We start from the raw sequence: 19,022 nt of genomic DNA, 5'->3' as shown, positions 1-19,022 counted from the left end.
TTTACTCAGGAAATAAGAACCTATCAAGTCAACTCAATTAAAGTGTGCTGTGGTCTGACGAGACCACATTCCAAATCAATCTCGGAAACCATGGATGTCGGGTCTTTCGGGTCTGTAGAAGTACCCCCCCCCCCCCCCCCCCCCCCCGTATGCGTGCGTGTGGTCAAATGGACCGGAGGTCACGACTTTGCGCTGCCAGTCGCTAATTGGAGCAAAATTTTGACCGAGCAAGAAAAGAGCCGGCTCGAAAATTCCAGCGCTGCTCTGCACAGGCCGGCCTTTGTTGTCCTTTGCCTTCTATTTGTTCTCGTTGGGTGCTGTGTTAACAGTTATCTCTCTCTCGCTCGCACGCTCACCCCTTGAAAGGGTCTTTAGCCCCCCCGCCCCCAAAAGCCAAGCTCACAGCCGCATCACACAAGCTTAAAGACCCTCAGACGGGACCTCGCCAGAAGCGCCATGAGCCCAAAGCCTCCGGAGGCGTCGCCATTTGTCTTCATGAACGGGAACACGGTGACCACTTTCCGCTCGTCCAGGGGCGGCTGAAGCGGACGTCCGGTTGGTTCAGAAGTCAGGTTAGTCACATGACTTGAGCCAGACTTAAGCTGACAGTTGTCAATTTAGTCGACTAAAATTGCTCTATTTTTCCATCGCGTTTCCGAGCCGTAACGTCCATCTTTGTCACGTTTCGGTTTGGGGGGGGTTTTGGTTTAATTTGGGGTGTTTATGTTGTATCCTTCCTTCCGTACGCCATCTTCCATGTCGCAGGTTCCAATTTGCGATGATCGAGGACGCGGGCGCCCACGCGGAGCTTCCGAGCGCGGAGGAGCTGGAGTGCAAGATCTGCTACTGCACCTACAACCTGGGCAGCCGGCGGCCCAAGGTTCTGGAATGCCGCCACCGCCTGTGCGCCAGGTGCCTGGCCAAGATCCAGGACCTGGCGGAGCGGCCTCCCCGCGCCGTGGTCTGCCCCTTCTGCCGCTACGTCACCAGGGCGCTCGGCGACGCGGCCGGCAGCCTCCCGGACGATTACGACCTGCTGACCGCGGTGCTGGCCCTGCGGAGCCGCATTACGTCCCGGACGAGCCTTCGTTTCCACCGGGACCGACTGCTCCTGGACCCCCGGCACCTGAGCTCCTTGATGGCGAGCGACGCAAGCGCGACGTCGACTCCCTCGGCCTCCGTTTACTCCTCCGTCCGAGGCTCGCCTAACTTTGTGGTCATCACCATCATGGAGCCGCCTCGGCCGCCGCCAGCCCCCTCGCCAGGCCAGCGGTCTCTATCCGGGGGTTTGCGTTCCTCCAGCCGGGACTCCGCGGCGCGGAGTTGGACCCCGTGGAACTGCGCCGCCCTGCCGTGCCGGACGTCGGCGTGCAGGGCCCTGGTGTGGGTGCTGGGCCTGCTCTACTTCAGCTCGCTCCCGATGGGGGTCTACCTGCTCGTCATGCAGCAGACCCCCGCGGGGGTCCTGCTGGTGAGCCTGGTCCCCGCCAGCCTCGCCGCAGTCATGGTCTACGGCTTCTGCCAGTGCGTACGGCAGGAGGTCTGGAACCGCGTGCCGACGTAGCGGGACCGATCGTAGCACGGCTTGAAAGAGGGTGTTTGAATTCGCTGCGGTTCCCTAACGGGGTCATCAGTCAACGGGGAGGTGGGCGGAGACTTGACTGGTCGCCATCGAGTCTCAAGACCAGTGAGGTCGAAGGCCCCTTTCCAATACGCTCAAGTCAGTCAATGATGCACGTTCAGACCACATGACGTCATCATGCTCCTGACGTCAATCACTAGGCCACGCCCCTTAGAGGCACACTGCACAACTCTACAGTTGTTGCGATTCGTCGACATCATCAGTATTTGTAAAACTGTTCATAAATTTACATTTTTTTGTACAGGAAAAACGGATGGATGGATGTTTTTTTGATGTTTTTATACAATCAATAGCTTTTTAAAAAAAAAAAAAAACAACAAAAATGATATTTTGGAGGCCTTATCATGGCACTTCAATTAACTTCAATGGTGACCCTTGGAAAAAAAAAATAAAAATCTTTGCCCCAAATTCTTGAGAAAATAGAATTTTATAAGGCCCTTTTTTTTAAATCTTGGTTTTCTTGAAATTATTTTTGTCATGAATTGAAAAGTATTTTCTTACATTGCACTTTTAGACAATTCAGAATCTTTTTAAATGAATATTTACAATTATTGAGCTAGAATGATGGAAATATTTTCATGTCATCCTTGCTGATGTCAATTTTTTGTGTGTGTAACGCTACAGTGATAAAACGTGTTAAAATAAATTTACTTTGGAATGAAATACGTGTGGATTTAATAATAATAATATGATATATTAGGGATATATGGGGAAAAAATCAGCAAACTTGAGAAGGTGATGCAGTAAACAGAACAATCAATTCTAAAAAGATTTGCTCGTGACAGCCCGAGTTTTTATTAATAATTGATGACATTTATTTACATGAAGCCACTGATAAAGATTGTGATTTTTTGCATAATAAACTGAGAAATAGATACAGTATGCAACACTTTTATTTATTTATTTATTTTTTGAAGTGCCAATGTGGAATCAACATTTTTGACTGGCAAACGCGTTTGAATGTACTTGCAAATATGTATAAAAATATTTTTTTTATGTATGTCTCATTGGCTAAATGTGGAAATTTTGGCTTTTTTTTTTCTCCCCCCATAATGCCTTTTTTTTTTTTTTTTTTTTTTTTTTAGTATTTGTCCTACATTGTACCAACACATTTGTATATGAAGTAAACATTGTTTATTCATCATTTTTAGAATGTATTATTGTCTGCAATGCATGTGACTTCCGCATGTGCATTATGGGAAATGCTACGTTTAGCATTTAGCATCGAAGTCTGTTTGAAACGACCTTTTATGTTATATATGCATAAACGTATTATTTGCCAGTCAGAAACTTTCACTCCACACTGGCAGTTGCACGCTTCCCGTAAAAGCTTCATTTCACATTTCCCTCGAAAATCACAATGTCCCATGACTGGCGAACTACCTTTTTATCCGTCTTTCACATTTTTTGTCAACAAAAACGCTCGTCGCTCATTTTTGCGCGTTTTCGCTGCACTTTTTTTTTGGTTTTTGTTTCTCATTCACAGTTTGACGGAAGACAGGCTTTTATTTTGAAAGGCGGCACATTTGCTTCCTGTTTAAGAGTGTCGCCATTGAGTACGTTTTCATCAACCCCTTCTTGTCCAAAAAGTATGGCGGACGTGTGCAACTGCCAATGTGGAGGCAACATTTTGGACTGGAAAATATGTTAAACATATTTGCAAATATGAAAAATATTTACAAGTATATTTCAATGTATTTGTAGGCTAAATGCTAACAATTTAGCATGTTTTTTTTTGACGCACAAGTTTTTTTTTTTAAAGCAAGTTTTTAGCATTTAGCCTACAAGTAGGTTTGCAAATATAAATTTGAAATTTCAATTCATTTGCCAGTCAAAAATGAAACTCCTCATGGGCAGTTTCCGTATGAAAGCTCATCAACTAGCAAATGACGAGCATTTTGTCTGTGTGTGTGTGCGTGCATAAGGCAAAGTTTCCCTTCAAAGGCAGAACTTCCTGTTTGGATGTCCCGACAACCAAAAACAACAACAACAAAAAAGCAGCGGAATCACATTTTTTTCTTTTTCCCAGCATGCATCAGTGCTCGGCGAGGCCTTACAAGAGTCCCCGTTTGTCATCCATGTCGTCGTCGGTGTCTGCCGAAGAAAACGGCAAAAAAGATGTCAACAAAGGTTATTTTAGTTCACAAAAAAAAAAGCTAATTTACTGCCAGTCCAATAAAAATGGAAATTTGACGTCTTTAGCCGTCAATGGCAGGGAATGAGCTAAAATTCAAAAATAATTTTGTTAGCGAAATAAAATACAAAGAAATAAAATAAATGAAATAAAATGAAAAAAAATGAAAACAAACTGAAACTACATTTTCCGTTTATAACTATAATTATCGCAAAAATGTCTTTTGTTTTAGTCGTTGGTAATTAATTAAATTTATGAGCCTTTGGGGATCATTTTAAATGTTATTTTAAGTAGATATATTATGATATAGACTGCTTTTTCATTTGACATCAGCCGAAATGCAACGCTAGCTAAGAAATGAGTTACTTTTTTCATTTTTTCCCCCCATTATCATGGTGTTTATTAAATACATTAATAAACTACATCTTTCATTTTAGTTCGTTTTAAGTTTTTTTTAATTTTTTTATTTAGTTAGTTTTAATTAGTTTTCAGGGTGGTTCTGTTAGTTTTTATTAGGTTTAGTAAAATAAATAATAAATAAAGAAAAAATAAATGCTTCCTTTTAGCCTAGTTTTTTTTTTTAAGTTTCAGTGTATGTTTTGTTTTTTGTTTTTTCATGTTTTTTACTTGTGTCCGATATTTAAAAAAAAAACACCATGGGAGCGACATCATTTTTGCTGTAATGACTTAGTTTTAGTTATGTAATAAATGCTTCGTTATATTTTGTTTCAGTATTAGTTTTTTTTTTTTTTTTTTTTTTTTAAATGTGTATTACTTGTGTGCAATATTTAAAAAACATCATGGGAGTAACGTAATTTTTGCTATAATTATATGTTTTAGTTATTTAATAAATGGTTGGTTTTATTTCGTTTCAGTATTAGTTTTAGTTTTTTTTTTATGTGCATTACTTGTGCGCAATATTTAAAAAACACCATGGGAGCAACGTCATTTTTGCTATAATTATATTTTTTAGTTATTTAATAAATAATTGGTTTTATTTAGTTTCAGCATTAGCTTTAGTTTTTTTTTAAATGTGTATTACTTATATATATATATTTAAAAAAAAAACATGGCAACGACGTCATTTTTGCTATAATCAGTTAGTTTTAGCTATTTAATAAATATTTTATTTAGTTTCAGTATAAGTTTTTTTTTTTTTTTTTTAATGTGTATTACTTATGCGCAATAACACCATGGAAGTGACGTCATCTGGCAGCTGCCCGATGACGTCACTTCTGTTTGACACACTTTCAAACGTCCTTTTTTTCGGTTAATATTAAAATAAAATATTAAAATCGCATCTAAAATCATCTCCAAAGGCTCATGCATTCAATTCATCATCAAACACGAAAATGAAGGACATTTTTGCTATAATTATCGTTAGCTTTAGTTAGTTTTGTAAACAAAAAATGTAGTTTCAGTTAGTTTTCCTTTTAAAAAACAAAACAAAACAAAAAAAACACATTTCCGTTTTTATTTTATTTAATTAATGAAATTGATTTTTGAATTTTAGTTGTTTTTTTGTTTTTTTTTTGTTAGTTTCAGTTAACTAAAACAACCAGGTACTGCACACGTAGTACACATTTAACTCATTCACTGCCAATGACGACTATAGACGTCAAAAATCCATGCAAACAGCCAGTGCAAATTTTGACAAGAAATTTGAATTGAAGTTTTAGTTATTCATTGTTTTCATTCATAGTTATTAATCATTGTCGTTATGAATAACGACGATGACAACAATTTCATTGCTAAGTGCTACCATCGTGCGTAGAACGGATTCCTGTTACCCTACAACACGGCCGTTGACGTTCTTGCGATCGGTCTTGGTCTTACTGAGACCACAAACTGGGTCTCGGCCTCCAAAAGCCAATTTTAGTCGACTAAAATTGCTCTTTATTTTTGTTGCCTAAAATTGGATTAAAACTAAAATACAATCAGGTGACTGAGTTATGACTAAGGCTTTAATTAAATTTAGTCAGAAGACTATAACTAAAACTAAATTATTTTTTTTTAATTAAAATTTTAATTTTAAATTTTCTTTTTTTTTCAAAATTAAAACTGGCTGTTTGCTTGGATTTTGACGTCTATAGTCGTCATTGGCAGTGAATGAGTTAAAAAAGAATATTTAATATATTTGAATTAATGAACTAAAACTAATAAAAACTAACAGAACCACTCTGAAAATAATTCAAACTACAAAATAAAAACGAGCAAACGAACGTTCCAAAAGTATACTGTCAAACTGGCGTCGTGAGCGTGTCGTTCCGCAAAGGAGCACTAGGGGGCGCTCACCTGCCACCGACTCAGGGGGCGAGTAGAACTGTCCGTCCGACAACGGTCCGGGTCCGGGTCCGAGGAGACGAGCTCGCTCTGCGGCATCCGGCAGGGAGCGGGACCCTGTCACGGGGGCGGGGCCCACGCGGAGACATCATCAACGTCAGAAAGGGGGAAAAACGATGAAGATGAAGAGGACGAAGACGACGGCCCGCTCACGGTTGAGGTCTTCGGCCTCTTGAGGCAGAACCTTGAAGTCCAGCAGCCAGGTCTCCATCCAGGCCAGCACGAAGGAGACGATGGGCAGCAGGTACCCGAACGCGCCCTGCGACAGCAGCTGCAAAAAAACGCACCCCCCCCCGCCCGCTCAAACAGCAAGTCGGGCAGACCGTGTACTACTTTCCTAATGGCGAGGCCTGACCTTTGACAGAATCACTTTGACGATGAGGAAGGCGCAGCTGACGGCAGTGGTCGTCTGATGAACACAACAACAACACAAACGGGGGCAACATGCTCACTACTCGGCCTGGCGACCTTCAAAAAGTCCAAACATAAAATAGCGTTTAAAAAAAAAAAAAAAAAAAAAAAGAGAAAAAACTGAGGCACTCAAAAGGTTAGCACGTAAAATATCTTTTCCAAGTTTTAAAATTGAAAATTTCCCAGCCACTCTTATGAGGTGCTCCCCCTAGTGGCCCCCCCAAGTCATTGCGCAATAAGTCATCAACAATGGAGCCGTTATATTGGCTTGTATATTAACTCATTCACTCGCCGCCATTTTCACATTTCGCAATCCCGTTCGCTGTTTGACTGGATTTTTGACTGATTTTGCAAGGCCCACCGAATATTGTGTTCTATTGCTATAAAGCATGTTGTAACCTATCAAAAGAAAGATTAAAGTCTCTTCTTTCATCAGGAAAAAAAAGTATGTTTCTATCTGTTTCCCTTTTGCAGCAATTAGCATTAGAAGAGAGCTAAGTTTCATCACTTGTCACAAATCTATTCAAAATTGTAAGTAATTTAGCATTTTTTCTAGATGGCCCTAGTTGATCTCCTTTGCTCTGCTGCCACCTGCTGGCCGTTTGTGTAATAACTACCATTTCTGCAACCGTTCTTTGCAGTTGAGAGGCTGCATCAAAGCCTTCTGTATGCTCTAGCATAAAAAAAACAAAAAAAAAAAAAAAAAAAAAAAACATATAAATACGTCTTTGGGACACTTAGAACATTAAAAAAACGTATTTATACGTTATTGGGAGCAAATGAGTTAACTACAAATATCGCGATATTTGCGTAGGCGTGTCGATAATCTATCGAGAGACTAAGTATCAGGATTAATCGCGACATATTGATATATCGTTACACGCACGCGCGCATGTTTGTTTGCATTAATAGTGCTTGTTGTGTGTGCGCATGTTTTCATGAGACTTCGTCTTTTGGGTTAGAAAAATGTAAAAATTAAACATAATAAAAATTAATTAATTTTAATAAGAATATAAAAGAGAAGAATTTTAGAATTTTTATTTTTTTTTAGAAGAAAAAGAATAATAAGAATTAATTAAAAATGTAATTTGAATTTGTTTAATTATTATTATTTTTTTGCGTTAGGGATGTAACGATATCCAAATATCACGATACGATATCATGATATGATATCACGATATGAACCTCACGATACGATAATTATCACAAAATTGTTGTGAGGATGGCGATATTAAAAAAAAGATTATGATATTAAAAAAAAAAGATTTTTGTATTTATTATTATTATTATTATTATTATTAATGTAACAAAATATTGTAAAAAAAAAAAAAAGAAAAGTTCAGACTAAAAAAAAAAAAAAAAAAAAAAAAAAAAAAACAATATTATGCCTTTGTCCATAACATCAATGCACATAAACAACCTACAATCTTTAACAGCGGTAAATATTGAGATATTTACTTGCTATTGCACACACATATCGAGTTCCTCCACATATTGACTCGATTCCCAAACACATTACGTCCCCCTTCATCTGACGATTAGCGTGGATTTGAAACAAAGAAGGGCCAAAACATGCTTTATGAAAATTAAACTGCACTACAAAAACTAGCCACCAGAGGGTGCTAGAACTGCACAAATGGAAATCAACCTGACAAAAAAATTTAAAAAAAGAAAAGTGCTGCTTTTAATATTGTGACATGACTACGACGATATCGTGTCAGTTTTAATATCGTGATATCACGATATTGTCGTTATCGTTGCAAGTGCGAGTACACATTTGCGTGCGTGTGCGTGCGTACTCACAGCCACCGCCCACCAGTGTCGCAACCTGCAGACGGCGTAGGCCAAGATGAGAACGGCGAACCGGAACACGGCCAGAAGCTGAGGGGGGGCGGAGCCAAGGCAGGAAGTGCCAAACAGGAAGACAAATTAGTCAAAGCCCGAAAAAGCGCAAGTGTGCGTTTTCCTTACAAAGATGTCGAAGAAAGAGCCGTGATAGTTGTAGTGGAGCACTTCCTGGTTCAGCTGCTTGGGAAGACCGCCGTTTACCTGACACACACACACACACACAAACGGACGCCATTTTGGTTTTGAAGCAGCCATTTTAAACTCACTTGCGCACCCTGGAAAGTTACAAACAAACAAACAAACAAAAAAAAAACTACCACAATACCAGTTTTCTCCAATCTACACAAAATGTGTCTTACGTCAAATCAAACAAAAAAAAGCACCCATGATGGAATTTTGGACAGGAAGTCGGCCATTTTGGTTTCCCCATTTTTTTTCAGGGGTTGAAGCGAATCTGACTTACGTTGAGCTCGATGATCCACAGCAAGGTGACGAACAAGAGGTCAAAGGTGACGAAGAGGCAAAAGGTCCGCCTGACGTCCGAGATGCACTTCTTGGCCTCCTCGTACGAGTCGGCGCGGGCCTGGAGGGGGGTGGAGCTCCGCGTCCCGTAGCCCGCCGCGGCGCGGGAGTCGGCGCTGCTGCTGCATCGGGTATCCATGGCGACGGCGGCGGCGCTGTCGGGAGTCAACCGCGCTTCAACACGCGCGCCGGATTAGCGCCCCATCACATGACCGCATCTGCACACGCAAGGCGGAGTTAGCGTCGTTAGCGCGCGCATGCTAAAAGCTAGCTACCTCTGTGACAAAGTTTCGTATCCATGATAAACGATTCGTATCCACAATAGTAACGTTTTGTGTGTTCGCGAGTCAAAAATGTGTGTGAATTTTTTTTCTTGTGAGTACTAATCGAAAGAGTCGAATACAGAACATGCAAACTACGATGACATCACAGGCAGGTCATAGGGGAAACGAGTCGAGCCGCGATTCCTCCATCTGCGCATGCGCCGTAAAGTTTTTGGTGGGTTTTTTTTTTGCATGCGCCAAGATTGCAAAAATTCATATTTAAAAAAAAATATATTAATAAAAAAAAAAGAAAAATAAATTGGATGATCTATCTTCTTGGTGCATGCCAAAATAAAAAAAAAAAATAAAAAATAAAAAAAAACTTTTTATGGCACATGCACAGAGGTTTCCCCAAGTTCTTCACATGCCTGGCTAGCCACCAGGTTTTTCTTTCCCCCATACTAAGGGCTAAGGGCCTCCAAATGCAAATAATTAGGGCCCGACCGATTAATCGGCCACTGATTATAATCGGCCGATTATTGGCCCTCAAACATCGGCCCAAACAATCGGCCAATTGGGCCAAATGGACGATTGTTTTCCCCTTAAAACCTTTATCCAAGAAAGAACACAGAAATTTCCGACGCTGTGAAAGTGTCCTGAATGCGCCATTTTGCTTGTGTAGCATTAGCAACTAGCAAGTGTGTAGCGTATGTTATTCTGGATATTCTGTTGTCCTTTAAGCTGTTTCATGACACCGCAGTTGGAGTTAAGTGCAAAACTAAACAAACAACGCTAAGAATTACATCCACTTTATATTTAAATACAAAACATGCTTCGTTTCTAAAACTTCGCTAGACTAGCGCTAACAGGAAGTTAGCAAATGCCAACAGGAAGTTGAATCAACTTTGGGAGTATTTTTCCGTCAAATAATGAATATCCACGCAAAAACATTGTGGGAACACATTCCCACAGATGAGATAACACTATGCAAAGGCACAAATTCTTCCCAGTGTGTTAAAAACGAGCTATTTTAATAGAATTCAATGGCAACTTGTGTACTCCAATGGATGCACGGCACCACACTGCCCTCAAGAGGCCAAAACGCACCAGAACAGTCAGTTTTGTTTGTTTTTGTTTTTTCAGTTGCTATTATTTTAGTTTCTTCTATTCACATTTCACTTTATTGTTTTGATTTTGTCATTGTCTTTTCAAGTGACATTATGAAGTTGATATTTCAAGGATTCAAAGACTTTCTTTTCCTCAAAAAGATTTTTGTTTTGTTTTTTTTGGTCTTATAAGCACACATTATTTCCACATGACACGGCAGGAAATGCAATCCGCGAGGTCCCAGGTTAGTCCAGTAAGTCACAAGACTTGTAAAATAACACAAGATCAAAAGATATCAAAGGTAAATGATTTACAGCAGTTGTAAACAAGAACGGTTTCATTACTGACACGCATGACAACAACTTTGTTATACTTGATGAAAATTTTTGATATGTACTTGTCATTCAAAGCAGAGAATCTTAATAATCTTAGACATGACATATATCGACAAAAGAATGTCCAAAGTTTGGCTTGGTGATGTCGCAACATGTCAATCGAACACTTGAGTAAGCTAGCTGCTCAAGTTTTTTTTTTTTGGGAGCCATCTTGGGCAGTGCAAAACAATGCTGTGATGGATCTCTATGGTGACATCATCATTATCCTCATCAGCAGCAGCGGCCATTTGTTGTGACACAATGCGGAACTAAGACAGATCAAGGATGTGGATCATCTTTAGAAGAAGAGGGGCTAAAGGAGAAAAATACGTTGTTTTTTTTTTTTTTAGATACTTGACAAGAGCAAACAGTAATATCCTGTTTCCTCTCCTCTTCATCATGTTCACGTCACGTGAGCAAGACTAACAAGCAGAAGCTCATTTGGGCCGAAACCAAACAAGAAACAAGTCAGCACGTCAAACACGTCGTCATCGTCGCTCTGACATCGCAAAAAAAAAAAAAGCAAAATTAAACAAAATAAATACTCGTTCATTCGCGACTTACCTTTCAAAACGCGCTTTCAGTCGGTCTCGTTTGTTGCGCTTTTGCGTGTTTGTCCTAAAAAAAGAATCTTCAGCAGGTTGCAGGAAACGAGGAGAGCGTTCGTTTCATTTTCACCTGACTTTCGCTTCCGGCTTGGGTGGCAGGAACCGGAAGTAGCCGACGCGGTGCATTCTGGGAAGCGGCGTTTACAGCGGTGGCTTTCCAGAAGACGTTTTGTGCCTCATTGACGTAAATTGAAGATTTGGATTTAGATCATCTTTTCTTTTTATGAGAGTATGTTGAAGTTTTTTTGTTTTTTTTCAAATAATTTAGACTTTTGCATAAATGATATTATTTTACTAGGTAAACTCTATATACACAAATGTCGTTTCTTTAGAACAAAAACAAATATTGCTCATTGGGAAAAGGAATTGAAATCTTATAATTCGTTGTTACTTGTTAATACCAAGAATGCAGCTTGCGTGCGCCCTCTACTGACACCAAAAAGAACTGACAAAAAACATGGTAAGATTTTTTTTTGTTTTTGTTTTTATTACTATTTTTTTCTTTTGTTCACATTTTTGACAGAAAGACGTCAAAGCGTTCCAGTGATGTGACCTCATAAAACAAACAAAAACACTTTTTTTTTTCTTTTTTTAAATCCAACCCTGTGGTCACATGATGATCACATGACTCAAGTATATGCTCATTTCTGGCGAGATGAGTTCATGATGAAATCCTTTTTTTTTTGGTAGTCACGTGCAGTTCCACAAGTCACCAGCAGAGGCGTTGTGGTCACGTGAAGCCACAGGTTGCTGGTCGTGTTGTTCACATTGCTTTTGGAAGCCAATCAAATGCATCGATCGGATTGGCTGGATAACACGCTAAAAAAAATCACTTATTTAAAAAACAAACACAAAAAAAAAAGTCAGACGCTAATAGCGTTAGCTTCTTCCGCAATGCCTTGCGCCCGACAGTCATGTGACCCTGTGATGGAGGCAGACAAAGTGTGTGCGTGTTTTGTGTGCTCGAAGTTGATCAAATATCAGGAAGTGATTAAAAAAAAACAAAAAAAACAAAAAACATTCACATTTGTATTCTCGGGATCTAAAAGGTGACATGAACGCATTTGCGGGAGTTACCCTAACGCCGTCAAATGGGCGCCAAAAACGTCCATTGTTGTGAAGCGGACCAAAGTGAACCAAACTATTTAACCAAGGTGTCAAACATACGGCCCGCGGGCTAGGTCCGGCCCGTCAGGTGGTGTCCAATCTGGCCCGCGAGGACGCAACGCAAACGACACTTAAAAATTAACTGTTGTTGCTCATTTTGCCCACTGGAGGGCGCGCTGCCAACCGATGCACATTTTTTTTGCATTCATTTTTTTTTGTCAAGAAATTTCAGATTACTCTGCGATGAGATAATAATACGTGGGAATAGTTTCTCTTAATGTATGTGTATTTATTTGCATTAAAAAAAGGGGACTATTTGGACCTGTTATTACCTACTTTATTATTTTCGTACGCTAACAACAGTCGGGTGCTAAAAAGTGACTTTGGTAGCCTTCACCACAACTTTTAGTGCCTTTTGCTTGTGGAAAGGTTGCCAAAAAGTGGTACGCTTCCAATCAGCAACATTTTTCAAGGGTACTAAAGTGCACTAAACTGTGTAGCTTCTTCTTTTAGGTAGCATAACAGCCAGTAAGGTTGCCAAAAAAAAGTGCTAAATCTACACTTGTACCAACACCCTCTTTTTTTTTTCTTTTTCTTTTTTTGTACTTTTGGCAAATGAAATGCAAATCGCACTGAGGCAGGGTGCCAAAAAGTGGTACACCACCGTTTGATCGCCCTCGCAACTATTTGACTGTAGAAATTCAAGCCAATTGGATCCAGTGTATGGAGGACCAAAACTGCCAAAATTATAAAGCAATCAATTAAAGAAATAAGTGAATAAAAGTGAAAATAAAAATGGATATAAAAATAGAATTAAAAACTAAACACAAAAAATATATAAATGAAATAAACTATATATAAAGTAAAAATAAATACAAAAATAAAAAATGAGATTAAAAAAAAATAAAAATAAATCAATACAAGAATAGAATTAAATATCAAGCAATAAATAAAAATGCTTTGCTCTCACATTTATTTATTTCATGCACCAACGTGCGACTTGAGTTGCTAGGCAACAAGTCGTGACGACAGTGGACAAGCCGGCCGGCGAGACCTTCCTTGTTCACCGAGCCGCTCGCTCGCTCGCTCCACCATTGAAGAAGGCTGTTCGCAACGGCGGAGTCCAACCCAAGACACGCTTAGGACCGCCCCCTTCATTTGAATATAAACAGCATGAAATAAATACGTGCGAAAGCCGAGCGTTTTTATTTATTGATTGACATTTAATTCTATTTATATATTTATTTTTGTATTTATTTCTATTTATTTTTATTTTTTGAATCTCATGTATTTTATTTTTACTTTTTTTTATGGATATATTTTATTTTGTTGTATTTATTTCCATTTATATTTATTCTTTGTATTTAATTTTTGAATTTTGTTTTTATTTGCACTTTTATTCATTTACTTCTTTAGGTATTTATTTTTGCTTTAATTTAATTATTGCTATATATTATTTGGTTGTTTTTATTTCCATTTATGTTTATTCCATGTAATGAATTTTTGAATTTTATTTTTTTATATATCCATTTTTATTTTCACTTTTATTCATTTGTTTCTTTATGCATTTATTTTGAATCTCATTTTAATTTTTTTTTTATTTTTACTTTTATTTATTTATGGATATACATTATTTTGTTATTTTTATTTCCATTTATGTTTTGTATTTAATTTTTATATATTCGTTTTTATTTTCACTTTTATTCATTTATTTCTTTATTTTTAATTTTGAATCTCATTTTTATTTTTGTATTTATTTTTACTTTTATCTAGTTATTTATTGATGATTATATATTATTTTGTTATTTTTATTTCCATTTATATTTATTTTTGTAACTTAATTTTTGAATTTTATTTGTTTTTTTATATATATATCCATTTTTATTTGGACTTTTATTCTTTTTTTTTTCTTTACGTATTTAGTTTTACTTTTATTTAATTATTGATTTATGGACATATTTTCTTTTTATTCATTTATATTTATTTATTCTTTGTATTCAGTTTTTGATAATTAATTTCTTTATGTATTTATTTTGTACTTTAATTAATTTATGGATATATATTTTGTTGTTTTTATTTCCATTTATATTTATGCTTTGCATTTAATTTTTTCAAATATATTTTTATTTTCACATTTATTTCTTTACATATTTTTTTTTTTAAATTTTGCCAGTTTTGGTCAACCAAAGTGGGTACGGCAAACTGTCGCGGTGACTTTTGATACTAAGTGAGGCAAAAATTGGCGGTGTTGCTCAGTTGCGTCCCGTCGCGTCCTGACGTGTCACACGTGCAGATTCGTGTCGTGACGGTGAAGGCGGGCCGAGACCAGTTCGGTAGCTTGTGGCGGGGGCGGGGTCGGCGTGCGTCCGTCAGACGCGCAGCGCCACCTGCTCCAGGGAGCGCGCCGGCGCGGCGGGAAGCGGCGGGGGCGTGGCCGCTTTGGGCTGGTCGCCGGGGCAACTCTGCGTGCTGACCCCGCGGTTGAGGGCGGCGGCGCAGGCGGGCGCGGGCGGCGCGCCGGCGTGCTCGCCGCGCGGGATGTTGACGGGGCAGGAGCGGGTGCGGGCGTGGCCCTTGCGGCCCCCCGGGTGGCACACCAGGCCGCCCGGCGCGTCGGCGGGCGACAGGTGGCGCTTGAGCCAGCGCTCCACGCGCTCCTCCTTGTACTTGATGGAGTACCAGGTGAGGAAGATGAAGAGGAAGCCCAGGAACTTGAGGCTGGCCGCCAGGCCGAAGTAGACGAAGCGCAGCGAGGTGACGTCGTACTCCCAGCACGAGCCGTGCACGCCGCAGTCCTGCTGCCACAGCATGCACGTGGTGTCGATGACGGCGCCGAAGTAGATGGGCGTCGGGATGTACGCTGGGGCGGAGCGCAAAAGCAGACGCAAGAGAGATCTTACTCTATGCTGCCCCCTGGTGGCGCATGCGCCAGAAGGGATTCGATCCGGTTTACATTAGAAACTGTGATTTTTCCGATAAGAAACTCATTATTGGTGTATGGAAGTGTATTGCATTCACTTGGAGAAAAAAAGACATCTATTTTTTTGGGGAGCTTTGTTTTTTTTTTTCTGTCATAACAAATTATTCAGAAAAACAGGAGGAAAAATTACCCATAAAAACAGGGGGGGAAATATTATTGGAAAAAAAAAATAGAAAAAAAAAAATTCCAAAAAAACAGAGCAACTTCTGTTTGCAGAGTAATTATTTTTTTAAATAACTTTTTTTTCAGTAATTTTTTTTCTGAGTAATTATTTTTTTGCTATTTTTTTCTGTTGTACTGAGTATTTTTTTTAAATAATGTTTTTAAATAATGTTTTTTAAATGACTGTTTTTTTTTCGAGTAATTTTTTTTTGAGTATTTTTTTTCTTTTTTTTATATTTTTTCTGTTGTACTGAGTATTTTTTTAAATAATGTTTTTCAATAATGTTTTTTAAATAAATGTTTTTGTTTCTGTTTTTTTTTTTTTTGTACTGAATATTTTTTTTCTCTCATAAAAAATATTCCGGAAACAGGGAAAAAACAAATAAAACAATAATACAAATAAAACAAAATTATTCAGAAAAACAGGAGGAAAAATAACCCATAAAAACAGGGGGAAAAACATTATTGGAAAAAAAAATAGGAAAAAAAAAATTCCAAAAAAACAGAGCAACTTCTGTTTGCAGAGTAATTATTTTTTTAAATAATGTTTTTAAATAATGTTTTTTAAATAACTTTTTTTTCAGTAATTTTTTTTCTGAGTAATTATTTTTTTTGACTATTTTTTTCTGTTGTACTGAGTATTTGTTTTTAAATAATGTTTTTAAATAATGTTTTTTAAATGACTGTTTTTTTTTCGAGTAATTTTTTTTTGAGTATTTTTTTTCTTTTTTTAATATTTTTTCTGTTGTACTGAGTATTTTTTTTAAATAATGTTTTTCAATAATGTTTTTTAAATAAATGTTTTTTCTTAGGATTTTTTTTTCTGAGTAATTTTTTCTGTTTTTTTTTTTTTGTTGTACTGAATATTTTTTTTCTCTCATAAAAAATATTCCGGAAACAGGGAAAAAACAAATAAAACAATAATACAAATAAAACAAAATTATTCAGAAAAACAGGAGGAATAATTACCCATAAAAACAGGGGGAAAAACATTATTGGAAAAAAAATAGAATTTTTTTTTCCCAAAAAAACAGAGCAACTTCTGTTTGCAGAGTAATTATTTTTTAAAATAATGTTTTTAAATAATGTTTTTTAAATAACTTTTTTTTCAGTAATTTTTTTTCTGAGTAATTATTTTTTTTGACTATTTTTTTCTGTTGTACTGAGTATTTTTTTTAAATAATGTTTTTAAATAATGTTTTTTAAATGACTGTTTTTTTTCGAGTAATTTTTTTGAGTATTTTTTTCTTTTTTTTATATTTTTTCTGTTGTACTGAGTATTTTTTTAAATAATGTTTTTCAATAATGTTTTTTAAATAACTTTTTTTTCAGTAATTTTTTTTCTGAGTAATTATTATTTTTGACTATTTCTTTCTGTTGTACTGAGTATTTTTTTTTAAATAATGTTTTTAAATAATGTTTTTTAAATGACTGTTTTTTTTTCGAGTAATTTTTTTTGAGTATTTTTTTTCTTTTTTTTTATATTTTTTCTGTTGTACTGAGTATTTTTTTTAAATAATGTTTTTTAAATGACTGTTTTTTTTTCGAGTAATTTTTTTTAGTATTTTTTTTCTTTTTTTATATTTTTTCTATTGTACTGAGTATTTTTTTTAATAATGTTTTTCAATAATGTTTTTTAAATAAATGTTTTTGTTTCTGTTTTTTTTGTTGTTGTACTGAATATTTTTTTTCTCTCATAAAAAATATTCCGGAAACAGGGAAAAAACAAATAAAACAATAATACAAATAAAACAAAATTATTCAGAAAAACAGGAGGAATAATTACCCATAAAAACAGGGGGAAAACATTATTGGAAAAAAACAGGAAAAAAAAATATTCCAAAAAAACAGCAACTTCTGTTTTCGGAGTAATATTATTTTTTTTTATATATAATGTTTTTAAATAACTTTGTTTTTTTGAGTAATTTATTTTCTTTTTTTTTTCCAGGAAAAAAATTACTCCAAAAAAACAAAGTTATAAAAAAAATAGTTTGAAAAACAGGAGTTTTTTGTTTTGTTTTTTTCAAGTGAATGCAATACGCTTCCGTATTGCTGGGTACAAAATACTCGGAATCCTTCCGAGACGTATTTGTTTTTGTTTGTACTCACCGAGCGTCCTGAGCAGAACAAACTGCATCCCCAGCGCAAACGGTCGCTCCTGCTCGGCCACTGACCTGCAAAAACATCAGCCGTTAGCACGCTAGTAGCTAGTAGCACATCTGCCTGCAAGAGCACACCTGATAATACAAGACAATTATTTCAAAACATTCAATAGGAATATTTATTTCTCGACGAGTCAATAATATATATATATATATATATATATATATATATATATATATATATATATATATATAATTTTAAAAATTAAGCATTAAAAAAATACTTATTTTATGACAAAAAACTTTTTGTTTACGTAGTCATATAGTAGCATATGTACTTTAATTATGTGCATGTTCAAATACAGTTTCAAATAAGTGTCACACTTTTTAACAAAATACTTCTGCAATAGTGTTTTTTCAATTAAAGTCTTTTTTTCTATGATATTATATTTTTGTGAGAAAAGATTATTTTAAGTGATATCCTATATGTTGTATAAAAAAAAGTTGCGTTTTTATAACAAAAAAAGGCAACCATAATTTGCTTTTAATCAAAAAGTATATCATAAAAAAAAAGAAAGAAGACAATTTTATGAGTCAAGTTGAATTTAACAAATAAAAACAGTCTTAAAATAAATTAAAAAAATCTATATTTTTTTTTAATTCAACTTAAGTTGTATTTTTGATCAGAAAAACTTTAAATTATAATTAATAATAATTACAAAATATTATATCTGTAATAAAAAATTTAAAAAATAAAAAAAAAATTGCATATTTTTTTAAAAATATAAAAATAAATTTAAAAAAACAAAATACAAATAATCATATGCACATCAGTTTTATTTTTTATTTATTCATTTATTGATTCCAAATATTTTTCTTTGAGTAGTTGTATGTTTTCATGGGGCGAAAACCACAATTTTGGTGAAAACAAGCCCTATTTTTTTTAAATGTTTTGTATTTTTTTCTTATTAAAAGCAGAACATATGTCTAATTTTCTTTTCTTTTTTTTTCTCCCCAATGAAAAGTGGCTTTTTTTCCCCCGCGTTACCGGAGCGTGACGATGATGGCAGACGGCTGCGCGCAGGCGGTGATGAGCGTGACGATGAAGAGGAAGATGAGGAAGGGGATGAGCGTGCCGCAGGTGCGGTCGCACTTCCCCGACACGGCGTATCCGTTCTCGTTCAGGTACGTCTTGACGATGACCAGCTGCAGCTGGTTGCCGCCCGGCCCCCCCGACGACGGCGTGATCACCTGCCGGCTCTGCACGCACGCGCACTCCGAGTAGTTGCGGATCTGCAACGGCGACAAACGCAACAAGGCCGCCGCCGTTATCGTGAGATTCCATTTTTTCTTCATCATATCGTTCGTCGCTGAAAAGTCTTAATAATTCAAGCCGATATTCATTTGCAGTGAAAGAGA

General features: G+C 36.7%; 3 protein-coding genes across 6 annotated transcripts in view; 1 reads left to right on the top strand and 2 right to left on the bottom strand.

Moving 5' to 3' along the window:
* Positions 1-293: 293 nt before the first annotated feature.
* rnf182 (ring finger protein 182) lies at positions 294-1,585 on the top strand. Its single transcript, XM_077512938.1, has 2 exons — positions 294-572; positions 766-1,585. Exon 2 carries the CDS (start codon positions 779-781, stop codon positions 1,562-1,564), a length of 786 nt encoding a protein of 261 aa, XP_077369064.1. The 5' UTR covers positions 294-572; positions 766-778; the 3' UTR covers positions 1,565-1,585.
* Positions 1,586-2,413: 828 nt separating this feature from the next.
* On the bottom strand, positions 2,414-11,371 carry stard3nl (STARD3 N-terminal like). Of its 2 annotated transcripts, XM_077512401.1 has the most exons (9): positions 11,323-11,371; positions 11,209-11,262; positions 8,842-9,118; positions 8,502-8,579; positions 8,334-8,411; positions 6,475-6,528; positions 6,273-6,390; positions 6,072-6,176; positions 2,414-3,736 (listed from the first exon to the last, which is right to left on the bottom strand). In XM_077512401.1, the coding sequence occupies exons 3-9, from the start codon at positions 9,037-9,039 to the stop codon at positions 3,696-3,698; spliced, it is 672 nt and encodes a 223-aa protein (XP_077368527.1). In that variant the 5' UTR covers positions 9,040-9,118; positions 11,209-11,262; positions 11,323-11,371; the 3' UTR covers positions 2,414-3,695. The 2 variants fall into 2 exon arrangements, with proteins under 2 accessions (XP_077368527.1, XP_077368516.1); XM_077512390.1 differs by having other exon boundaries at positions 11,209-11,355.
* Positions 11,372-14,590: 3,219 nt separating this feature from the next.
* LOC144013453 (solute carrier organic anion transporter family member 5A1-like) overlaps positions 14,591-19,022 on the bottom strand; it is a 34,098-nt gene continuing 29,666 nt past the window's right edge. For all 3 annotated transcript variants that reach the window (XM_077512370.1, XM_077512360.1, XM_077512379.1), the window contains 3 exons: positions 18,652-18,896; positions 17,611-17,675; positions 14,591-15,219 (listed from right to left, as the gene is read on the bottom strand). In XM_077512370.1, the coding sequence (XP_077368496.1) occupies positions 14,729-15,219; positions 17,611-17,675; positions 18,652-18,896 (801 nt within the window). In that variant the 3' untranslated portion in view covers positions 14,591-14,728. The remainder of the gene's footprint in view (positions 15,220-17,610; positions 17,676-18,651; positions 18,897-19,022) is intronic.

The sequence above is a fragment of the Festucalex cinctus genome, chromosome 1 (assembly GCF_051991245.1).
Source record: "Festucalex cinctus isolate MCC-2025b chromosome 1, RoL_Fcin_1.0, whole genome shotgun sequence".
Taxonomy (NCBI): Eukaryota; Metazoa; Chordata; class Actinopteri; order Syngnathiformes; family Syngnathidae; genus Festucalex; species Festucalex cinctus.
The sequence above is the reverse complement of the archived record's forward strand: the minus strand, read 5'-3'. Positions and strand labels throughout refer to the sequence as shown.